This window comes from Neophocaena asiaeorientalis, unplaced genomic scaffold (genome assembly GCF_003031525.2).
Source record: "Neophocaena asiaeorientalis asiaeorientalis breed wild unplaced genomic scaffold, Neophocaena_asiaeorientalis_V1.1 scaffold125, whole genome shotgun sequence".
NCBI classification, from domain to species: domain Eukaryota; kingdom Metazoa; phylum Chordata; class Mammalia; order Artiodactyla; family Phocoenidae; genus Neophocaena; species Neophocaena asiaeorientalis.
The window spans coordinates 767,975-779,716 of record NW_020174425.1 but is presented as its reverse complement, the minus strand read 5'-3'; the positions used below and the strand labels follow the sequence as shown (position 1 = coordinate 779,716).

At 42.7% G+C, this 11,742-nt stretch overlaps 1 protein-coding gene across 1 annotated transcript in view; it reads left to right on the top strand.

The window, feature by feature from the left end:
- Positions 1 to 11,742, top strand: part of LOC112407409 (discoidin, CUB and LCCL domain-containing protein 1-like) — a 65,398-nt gene that overhangs the window by 49,372 nt on the left and 4,284 nt on the right. Inside the window, exons 6-11 of the mRNA XM_024756685.1 lie at positions 2,512 to 2,645; positions 7,778 to 7,818; positions 8,779 to 8,991; positions 10,438 to 10,562; positions 10,827 to 10,986; positions 11,075 to 11,182. Of these exons, the coding sequence (XP_024612453.1) occupies positions 2,512 to 2,645; positions 7,778 to 7,818; positions 8,779 to 8,991; positions 10,438 to 10,562; positions 10,827 to 10,986; positions 11,075 to 11,182 (781 nt within the window). The remainder of the gene's footprint in view (positions 1 to 2,511; positions 2,646 to 7,777; positions 7,819 to 8,778; positions 8,992 to 10,437; positions 10,563 to 10,826; positions 10,987 to 11,074; positions 11,183 to 11,742) is intronic.

The following is an 11,742-nucleotide window of genomic DNA, read 5'->3' as shown; positions in this document are numbered from 1 at the left end:
AAAAAACTAGAGAAAGGGCTTATAATTTTTTTTTTTTTTTTTTTTTTTTTGCGGTACGCGGGCCTCTCACTGTTGTGGCCTCTCCCACTGCGAAGCACAGGCTCTGGACGCGCAGGCTCAGCGGCCATGGCTCACGGGCCCAGCCGCTCCGCGGCATGTGGGATCCTCCCGGACCGGGGCACGAACCCGTGTCCCCTGCATCGGCAGGCGGACTCTCAACCACTGCGCCACCAGGGAAGCCCTGATAATTTTATTATAATAATATGATAGCCAGATCTGGTGGTTATTCTCTTGGGGATGTATCCTATGGCCTGCATTTAATATTATGAAAAAATATTAAATAAATACATGTAACTTAACATGCAATAATGCAATGAAATAAACTCCATAAAAGGGGCACATACCACTGGGTTCCCTCAGTGCTGGGGACTGTGGGAAATGAGAAGATCTGTTGGGCAATGAAGCTGATAGGTCGTGTTGCTTGTTGGCCTGTGAATCTGTCCTCGTTACCAAGGAGGCCCCTTGTACATGCCAAGTCCAGTGAGAGCTCTACACACAGGGCAGGGATGCTGGGATGAAGACCATCCCATCCCCAGACTGAATCCCAAGGAAGCCAGGTGATCCTAGGGACAAGGGAATAGCTGCCCAGCCGACCACTTTGTTTTTCATTTGGGGCTGAGAGAGGGAGGCCGGCCTGCACGGACCCTATAAGAGGTACACAGGGTGCCCTTTAGAATCACAAGGTGATTCTAGACATCACCCAGTCCAGCCTTTTCATTGTGAAGATGAATTGGGAAGCCGGGTCCAGAGCAGGGAGGTGACGTAAGCACACCTGGTAGAGTTAGAGGCAGAGTCAGCATGATACGCTGAATTGCTGAATTTAAATCCAGGGCTTTTACAGCTAGCTCCTCTATTTTGTACCCTAAGAGTCTAAAACAGTAATAAGAAAGCTTTTTAAGAAAATTCAGAAAAAATGAAAATGGAAGCTGTCTCTTTAAAGAGTACTATCTTTCTCTTCTAATTCTTCTTTTTTTCCCCAAAAGTCAAGAAGGGTAGTATCTGCCTCAGTTTCAGCATTCTCACATTTCTTCTCTGTCATGAAATCCTCCCCCTTTTTTCACTATGATAGCAGTCATTGCAAAAGTGACTCCCTTTGCCAAATCGAATCTAGGTTGGGAAGTATGAGCTCTCTACGTTAAAGATCACAAAAGCTCTCAATTTCATCGCAACCACATCAGTTGCAAAATACAGTTGGTCTCGCTGGTCCTCCTAATACTGTAACCTAAATCTAAGGAAAACTTTCCACTGCAGTAAGGTAAACAGTGTTGTCGTTAACACAAAGAGACACTCCGAAGTTCAGTTATTGAAACACAATTTCACGAGCTGCTTTTCTCTTTTCGGCATTAGCCATTGCAGAGAAGCAGGGCATTGCTAAAATTTATTTAGGAAAAGATCCTCTCGGCCCCTCAGTCCTGGGCTAAATACCTCATCACCCTCCCCCATGGGTCTGTGCTCGAGGGGGACGTACGGGCCTGGGCACCCCATGGAACAGTTCCACTTCTTCCTGCAGTCCCACTTTCAACCACAGGATCCCCGGCTAATCAGAGCCTGCCGGGTACCCCTGCTGGGTTTGTCACACCAGCCAGCAGCCTTGGAGGGCTGAGCAGGTGCCAGCTGTTTGACCCTCTCAGAGGAGATTCAGAAATTGAGATGGAGGCCTTGGGCCCTGGGTTGCTCGTCATCACTCTGAGAACTTCATGAAGTTTTCTGTTTTATTCAGTGTTCTGTGGCTGACACTACCCTTTTGGTTTTGATGCCTTGTTAAATCTCATTTTAAAATGAAGCTATGGTATGGAAGGTTCACCTTTTCAAATGACCCTCAGTCTGTATATTTAGTAAAGCGAATGCAAGAAACTGATGTTACCTGTTCTTGCTGAACAAGTCAGCCCAAAACCTAGTGGCTTAGAACGACAGCCATGTTCTTTGCTGATGAGTCCGCGGGTCGGCAGTGTGGGCTGGTTGGTTCTTAAGCTTCCTTTACCTAGAATTGCGCCTGCAGCTGCAGTCGTGTGGCAGGTCATCTGGGGTGGGGTGGGAGTCTCAGGTGGCCCCATTGACACGTGTGGCAGTTTGCCGGGCCACGTTACCTGCAGCAGATCAAAGCAAGCGCCAGGGCCCAGTTCAGAGTCGCTGTGGGAGATGGCCACACCCCCAGGAGGCGTTACTCACTGGGGAGCCACGAACACTGTGAATTATCTCCCTTCCTTCCTCCCTAGTGGAAGGGTTCCCAGGTTCACCAGCATAAATAGAATGACTCTGATGTCACTCTGAGATAGTTAGCCAATAATTTTTTCCACCCCCTTCTACTTTTTATTTAAATGAATTATAATTTAGCCATGTCAGGGGTCAAATAGGGATCCTGAGCACAAGTTGTAACAAAATGTAAACGCTCCCGCTATATTTTAGATGTATTGTTGAGCCATTTGTAAGTGAGATGTTGCTGTGTTTCAGACCTCTTTACTATGCAAAGCCGCCATCCATGCAGGAGTAATTGCAGATGAAGTGGGCGGTCAGATTGGCGTGCTTCTGCGCAGAGGCATGAGTCGATACGAAGGGATCCTGGCCAACGGTGTGCTCTCAAGGCAGTAAGTACTTTGCCTTTTGTTCTGAGTGGAAGGTAACCCCGCAGGCACAAGTCATCAGCTCACAGTCTGGAAAGGGCTGCAGGCATGTGATACCAAGGGCATGTCAACTGGGAAAAATGTGTGTGACTGCTTAGAGCAGCATTTATGCTGTCAGTGTGGAAGACAGATGCAGCAATAAAAAAGCTCACCGACAAGTAAGTTAGAATGGCACACATCTGAAGCCCCAGGACGGAGGAGCATTCTACTCTCAGGTGCTCCAGGGGGAGGGGATAAAGCTTATTCCTCTCTAGTTTTTCCTGATTCTGTAAATTACTGATCATCACCAATATCACCAAAGATACTGAAGGAGATAAGGGACTGACATAAACCCAGCAGAACCACTGAACTCCCTAGAGGATCCCTAGAGACAGTCTCTTAAGGATGAATAATAGTTGGGAAGTGAATAAAAGATGGCTTTTTTTTTTTTTTTTTAACATTGTTAACTTCTCTGTTCCGTGTTATCCTCTGATCTTTTAGCTTCATAAGAAAAAAGTATGTCAATTGCTTTAAACACTTCAACCTCAGCTTTTAATGCTTTCAGGTTTCCTCAGCTTCTAGAGTGGAAAACTAGAGCTGTTTGAACTAAAATAGGCCAGCCTTGTGATCCAGCTGTCCACCAGTATAAACAGGCAGCTCGGAATCGTCCAGAGGGACACTCGCTTTGGAATGGCTGGCTGCCTAGTGAGGGAACAGTGCTCCTTGAGCCACTGTACAGGGGATTGGTTCCAGGACCCCCATGGATACCAAAATCCACTGATGCTCAAGTCCCTTATGTAAAATGGCATAATCTTTACATATAACTATGCACATCCTCGCACGTACTTTAAATCATCTCTAGATTATTTATACCTAATACAATGTAAATGCTATGTAAATAGTTGTAAATACAATGTAAATGTTGTGTAAATAGGTGCCAGCATGTGGCAAATTCCAATTTTACTTCTTGGAATTTTCTGGAATTTTTTTTTTTTCTGAATATTTTCACTCTGTGGTTGGTAGAATCTGGGGATGCAGAATCTGCAGATACGGCTGACATATATGCACATGTATGTGTACACACATATGTACTATTTACATAAATAAAAATTTAAAATATATACACATGTATTATATATACTTACATATATGCACACACATATGTATATACATTTTTAAATTTTAAATTTTATTTATTTATTTTTGGTTGCATTGCGTCTTTGTTGCTGCGTGCCGGCTTTCTCTAGTTACAGCGAGCGGGGGCTACTCTTCGTTGCGGTGCACGGGCTTCTCACTGCAGTGGCTTCTCTTGCTGCAGAGCACGGGCTCTAGGCGCGCGGGCTTCAGTAGTTGTGGCACACGGGCTCAGTAGCTGTGGCTCGCAGGCTCTAGAGCACAGGCTTAGGAGTTGTGGCGCACGGGCTTAGTTGCTCCACGGCATGTGGGATCTTCCTGGACCAGGGCTCGAACCTGTGTATTCTTAACCACTGCGTACCAGGGAAGCCCTACATTTTTTTCACTTATGTACTTGCCTCAAACTCTTCGGGACATTAAAATTTATATCCTGATTTATATATTTATATCCTGATTTATAGTAAGAATGGTTGCTTATGCACAGTAAGCTTTAAATGTCTGCTTGACTTTGACATTTGAGGATGTTTCTTTTTTTTTTTTTAATTTTATTGGCGTATAGTTGATTTACAATGTTGTGTTCGTTTCAGGTCTACAGCAAAGTGATTCAGTTATACATATACATATAGTCATTCTTTTTTAGATACTTTTCTCATATAGGTTATCACAGAATAGAGTTCCCTGTGTTATACAGTAGGTCCTTGTTGGTTATCTATCTTATGTGTAGTAGTGTGTGTATGTTCATCCCAAGCTTCTGAATTACCCCTACCCCCCAAGTTTCGCCTTTGTAACCATACGTTTGTTTCAGACATCTGTAAGTTTTTTTCTGTTTTGTAAATAAGTTCATTTGTATCATTTTTTAAAATCAGATCCCACATTTGTATCATTTTTTAAAATCAGATCTCACATGAGTGATATCATATATTTGTCTTTTTCTGACTTACTTCACTTAGTATGATAATCTCTAGGTCCATCCATATTGCTGCAAATAGCATTATCTCATTCTTTTTTATGGCTGAGTAATATTCCACTGTATATGTACCACATCTTTATCCATTCCTCTGTCAATGGGCATTTAGGTTGCTTCCATGTCTTGGCTGTTGTAAATAGTGCTGCAATGAACATTGGGAGGATCTATTTCTTTTTATGTCTTTTATTGTTTGCTCTATGGATAATAAGGTGCTGTTTCAGGAAGGTATCAAGCTGTGGCCTCGATTTGTTAGGTGCCGCTGTTTCCAAATAGGAACGAAGAACTGGCCTTTGGCTTTAAATCTGTTTTTGGACTCTCTTGCCTATGTCTGAATACATTTGAATGCTTCTTTTGTAGAAAAATAGGGTAGTAAAAAGTTTAACTTGTACTACTTGGATTTTATTTTACTTTTGAAAAAAAGTTATTTAAACTATTAAGTAAAAGTATAGACATAATGTTCTTGATTCTGCTACATCAACTGGACTTAATACACATGAAATACAAATTATATAATTTGATATTCAACTTTGATGCAAAAGTAAGAATCCAGAAATCTAAACCATTAATGAATTAGGAAAAGTTTTGCTCCACATTCCATATAGTTATTTGAACCAACTGTCAGATTTTTGTTTTGGTGGAAGTAGACAGAAAGTCTAGAATTATATCAAGGCCCCTTCTCCCTTCTGGCTCTGTGGTTTGGCACCATCTTTGTGTACTGAACAGAAAAGAGTAAACTGTGTGCTCATACAGTCTCTTCCACTCGTTTCCATTCCCAGACCTTCAGGGAGCAGTTGTTTTGATCTGTGCTGTTTCGCTGTTGGGGAAGCACTGTTCATGCGGTCATTGAACTTCTGTTCCCACACACGATTGTTTGGCGCTCAGGAAGAAACACAGAAGGAAGCATTGCAGCTGAGGAAGAAGTGGTCCCTAAAGTAAATATCTAGGGTTCTTCTGGGATTCATCCCGGGTCAGGTCACTTCCTTGATCTGAGGAGACCAGAATGGAATCAGGAAGAGCGACTGACCTCACACAGAGGATGATGGCTCAAACCATCTGCTGGGAAGGCTTTTCTTTGTTTACCTCAGGCTCTTCCTGATTGCTTCTACAGCCCTCTGGGAAGGAAGGCTGGCAGTTCCTGGAATCTGATCGAATCCATTCACCCTAATGTGTGAATGCCTTAGAACCCCATTTTCCCTAGGGGGTTTTCAAAGAGGAAGCTTATTTACCTATAGAATTCTCTAGTGGTTGTATTTAATTAGCTTAATTGGGTGAAATGAAAAAACATATTCCAGCTGATAATAGAGGAAAGCCAGGCAGAGAGATCTTAGCAGCAGAACCTTACCCAGCATTTTCTTCTCAGGATGAACTCCAAAGCTAACCTTCTTTCCTTAACTTCTCTTTTTCAACAACAACAAAGTAAATATTTTAATGTTTCATGGCAGTGGGAGTGCGTTTAGGTGATCAGGGTTGCAGCAGTATTATTTGGGCTTATCTGGGCCAAACTTCAAGTGTAATACTTCGTGCAGGAACATTAGAGAAAATGCAAAAATCAGTCAAAGAGAGGCTCTAAAATCTTAACAAATCTAAATACAAATTGCAACAGTGTGTACCTTTCTTTAAAGGTTAGGAAAGCTGGGTCCTCACCCCTGCTTGGCCACTAACTGAACTGAAGAAGGTCCCATGACCCAAGTGGGTCTGCATTTTCTCCTGTACGAAATGATTGGTGCCTGCATTATATTCAGCACAGATTATAATAGAATCTTTAGGTGGAAAACCAGGGCTTACAGAGTCTCTGCCTGAGAGTGGACAAAGAATATGAAAGAAAAACCTGTTACTTAAAAACAAAATGTTGCTGTGAAGGTGCTTCTGTCCAGACTAGTTTTGGGTTCTCTGTGGATTTCACATTTCAGTACCCTCTCTGTCCATTATTGTCACAATAATTCAGAGTTAAACATTTAAAATAGGAGTACTCTCAGATCGTAAAATAACTGAACATGACAGCGACACCTACCTTTTTTTGTTTACCTGTAATATCTAATGTAGTAAGTACGATGCCTATAAGATTCATCTTGAGAATTCCAAGTTTTCTATTCATTCTACATATTGTTACAGCATTGAGTTGGTGAGGGATTTACAAAAAGATACATGTGATCTCAGGCCTTAGGAACCTCTTTTCCGCAGAAGGAGACAACTGCCGAGCAGGGCCGATTTGATAAGGTCACCAGGAGAGTAATACAAGGTACAGAACTGGGGGGTCCAGAGGCCCGGGGATCAATGCCAGATGTGCAGGCCTGTCTTGCAGCAGTTCAGGACCCGTCAGTGAGGTGCTCTGAGTTTTCTCCAGCTGTACCTTGTCATCCAGAAGCAGGAGCTGGTTCATGGTTTGGTGTCCTTGCTGCAGTCGGTAGGAGTGTGAGGGGAGAGAGAGAGACCCGGGCGGAGGCTCTCTGCGGAGCGACGCTGCTGGGGCAGGACCCCTCAGGGAAGGAGTGGAGAAGTCTGTAGGGGAGGCAGCTAGACTGACATGCTCGTTCTTGTACAAGTGATCAGGCATCTTCATGTCTCAGGGGTCCTTGATTGTTGAAGCGAGTGGGGCGCTGTAGGGGTGCCTTCTGAAGCAAAGGGAGTGTTCAGGGCAGTCATCCTTTCTGTCTCCATCACTACATATTCTTTAATTGGGATTTAGGTGTGTCCTGGAGACTGTATATGTGCCTGTTCCTTCCCAATACAATGTGGCGTGATGGAAACAGCACAGGCTTGTGGTTCAAAAGCAGCATCTCAGGAGTCCTGGCTGCTTGTCACCTCTATGAATTTAGGAAAGTTGCTTACCTTCGAAGGGTCTGGGTTTCTTGGTCTACGAAATACCAATGACAGAGATAATAACAGTAGCCTTGCCGGGTGCTCTGAGGACCACATGGGGTGTGGGAAGGCTCTGAGCCCCATCCTATAGCGCTGTACCAGTCATTAAGATCCAGTGAAGCAACTAACCTCCTCATCTTTGTGTTTATTATTTCAGTGGTTCCCTGTCAGACAAGCGATTTTTGTTTACCTCCAATGGTAAGGATCATGCTTTCCTTAAGAATTTGATATTTTAAAATCTTCAGGGGTAGTTTATTCTTCCATACCCCTCAGATGATATCGTTTAAAAGATTAATTTTTTCTTTTCTCCTCAGGTCATGTAGCACCAAGTATGCTGTGACTTAAAAAATACATCAGACAATAAACCCAGTTAACATTAGGAAAAGAAATATTTTTCTTTATAATCTAAAACTTTTGCCAGAAAAAATGAAAATTTGAAATGACAGTTAAGATAAATTCCTTTATGTTAGATTTTAACAGAAAAACCTTTTGAGCAGTGCAATCTGATTTGTGTGTATCTGGAATGAAGTTATTGAAAATGAATAGCATAAAGGCTTTTTAGCCCCTCTGTCATGGAATATGTTCTGGGGAAATGTTCTCCCTCACATAAAATAACATATTTCAAGGAGAACAATACAAACATGTCTTTTCGGCCCAGGAGGAGGACTGGCCTTTATCTGCAACCTCCACATTGTCTTGGACATGGTATAGTTAAGCTCCCAGGGTCGATGTTGGGTACAATTAACTGATCTTCAGGGCACCTGACGTACCTGCTCTTCAAGGGTAGAGAGTGTGGAGTCCTCCCTCTGATCAAGTGAGAAGAACCTCAGCATTTTCAGCTTTTAGGACACCTTGTACTTCGTTGAAATCATGGTGGATTTAGATTAGAAAGGAAAATCTACAGTGGGGACAAAGAGATGTCACTTATAGGGGATATAAGGTCCATTAAGAAGAAAAGCAGCAATAGTATCAAGATACCACAGCACCAGCGAGTCAAATGCAAGTCTGAATCATTAAAAAACTAGTAATTAAACAGTTGATTCAATATCAGAATGGAAGTAAATCAACCGAATAATTCTAGGTGAAACAGGGTGCTTTGTTTTTTTGGTTTTCATTTTGTGTCTATATCTGAAATATTTCCCTGCCCTTTTTTTCTAGGTTGCAGCAGATCCTTGAGTTTGGAACCTGACCGGCAAATCAGAGCTTCTTCTTCTTGGGAGTGGATCAATGAGACTGGAGATCAGGTCCGCTGGTCTCCTGGCCAAGCCCGACTTCAGGACCAAGGCCCGTCATGGGCTTCGGGGGACAGGAGCAAGAACCACAAACGGGAGTGGCTGAGGATAGATTTGGGAGAGAAAAAGAAAATAACAGGTACTGAAACGAGTGCAGTTTCACAAAACAAGATGACTTGCAGTTGAAATTATGTTTTGAATTTGCACAGGTGCCCCCACCTCAGAGTACTCCATGTCTTTTTTTTTTAACATCTTTATTGGAGTATAATTGCTTTACAGTGTTGTGTTAGTTTCTGCTGTACAACAAAGTGAATCAGCTATATGCATACATATATCCCCATATCCCCTCCCTCTTGCGTCTCCCTCCCACCCTCCCTATCCCACCCCTCTAGGTGGTCACAAAGCACCGAGCTGATCTCCCTGTGCTATGCGGCTGCTTCCCACTAGCTACCTATTTTACATTTGGTGGTGTATATATGTCCATGCCACTCTCTCACTTCGTCCCAGCTTCCCCTTCCCACCCTGTGTCAAGTCCGTTCTCTACATCTGCGTCTTTATTCCTGCCCTGCCACTAAGTTCATCAGCACCGTTTTCTTAGATTCCATATATACGTGTTAGCATACGGTATTTGTTTTTCTCTTTCTGACTTACTTCACTCTGTATGACAGACTCTAGGTCCATCCACCTCACTACAAATAAGTCAGTTTCGTTCCTTTTTATGGCTAAGTAATATTCTATTGTATATATGTAGCACATCTTCTTTATTCATCTGTTGATGGACATTTAGGTTGCTTCCATGTCCTGGCTATTGTAAATAGTGCTGCACTGAACATTGGGGTGTATGTATCTTTTCGAATTATGGTTTTCTCAGGGTATATGCCCAGTAGTGGGATTGCTGGGTCGTACGATAGTTCAATTTTTAGTTTTTTAAGGAACCTCCATACTGTTCTCCATAGTGGCTGTATCAATTTACATTCCCACCAACAGGGCAGGAGGGTTCCCCTTTTCTCCACACCCTCTCCAGCATTTATTGTTTGTAGACTCTGATGATGGCAATTCTGACGGGTGTGAGATGATATCTCATTGTAGTTTTGATTTGCATTTCTCTAATGATTAATGATGTTGAACATTCTTTCACATGTTTGTTGGCAATCTGTATATCTTCTTTGGAGAAATGTCTATTTAGGTCTTTTGCCCATTTTTGAATTGGGTTGTTTGTTTTTTTGATATTGAGCTGCATGAGCTGCTTGTATATTTTGGAGATTAATCCTTTGTCAGTTGCTATGTCTTTTTCAAAAGTAACAAACCTTCACATTGTCTCTGTGGGAAGAACCTGTATGCAGGGGGTAAGGATGGATGTGTGGGTGGGAGAGCTGATATCTCCGTGCTGAAACCTTTTTATGGCATATTGTCAGTGTGAAAACTCATCTGTCATCACGTTTCTAACTGCAGATAAGAAAAGCAGGCCTGTAAAATGATTTGCAATTTCAAATGAGAGGGAAAAAAAGAAAAGAAACCTGAAGTTATAATACATGTTGTATAACATATTTTTTAAACTAACCCATAAATAATATTTTCTTACAAGGAATTAGGACCACTGGATCCACACAGTCAAATTTCAACTTTTATGTAAAGAGTTTTGTAATGAACTTCAGAAACAACAACTCCAAGTGGGAGACCTATAAAGGAATTGTGAATAATGAAGAAAAGGTAAGAGACACTCTGGAGGAGGGAACTGAGTGGGAGAGTGGGCCTCCAGATATCTTCATCAGTCCATCAGTGTGTTTCCAAAAACAGATGCACAGCACCAGATTACTCAGCCTTTGAGTGCAAAGCCTTGGATCTTCAATATCAAGCATGTCTATAAAAGCAACATAGAATCCTCACTTTGATTTCATATAACCAGGTGTGAGTAGATTGATAAAGACCTAGAAACGAATAGAATCTTCAGGTAAAGGTTACCTGTTCCTACAGGTGTTTCAGGGCAACTCTAATTTTCGGGACCCTGTGCGGAACAATTTCATCCCTCCCATCGTGGCCAGATATGTGCGTGTTATCCCCCAGACGTGGCACCAGAGGATAGCCTTGAAAGTGGAGCTCCTTGGCTGCCAGATTGCACCAAGTAGGACTCAGGGTGAGTCAGTGAGTTACTGGATTCTGGTCACCTCCTTTCACAAATTGTTGTTATTAATGTGGTTTCTCTAACATCTCTTCTCACTCAGGTAATGACTCATTGGTGTGGAGCAAAACAAGTCTAAATACTGTTGGTTCAACTAACAGAGAAGATGAGACAATCTTAAAACCCATCCCCTCTGAAGAAATGCCCAAAGGTAGGGCAGTTATCATTTTGCGGTTTCTTAAGGAATATAACTTGTACTCCAGCCAATAATACAGTAGCTTCAACAACATTCTTTTTTTCTGTGTCATATAAGTGTCTGGGGGCAGATGGTCCAGAGATATCTGCACATGTGTAAATTAATATATGTCCACACTTTTCATTACACTATTGTAAGTAGAAAAGGACTGGAAACAAACATATGTGCCCTTCAAACACTATGTAAATCCTTTATAGAAAAATAAAACAATAGCACATCCATACCATGGAATACTCTACAGCCATAAAAAAGGAATGTGTTAGTAATACAGAAAGTTCTCTGAGACACACTGACAACTTAAAAAAATAAGCATGGGGGCTTCCCTGGTGGCGCAGTGGTTGAGAGCCCGCCTGCCGATGCAGGGGACACGTGTTCGTGCCCCGGTCCGGGAGGATCCCACATGCTGCGGAGCAGCTGGGCCCGTGATCCATGGCCGCTGGGCCTGCGCATCTGGAGCCTGTGCTCCGCAGCGGGAGGGGCCACAACAGTGAGAGGCCCGCGTACCGCAAAAAAAA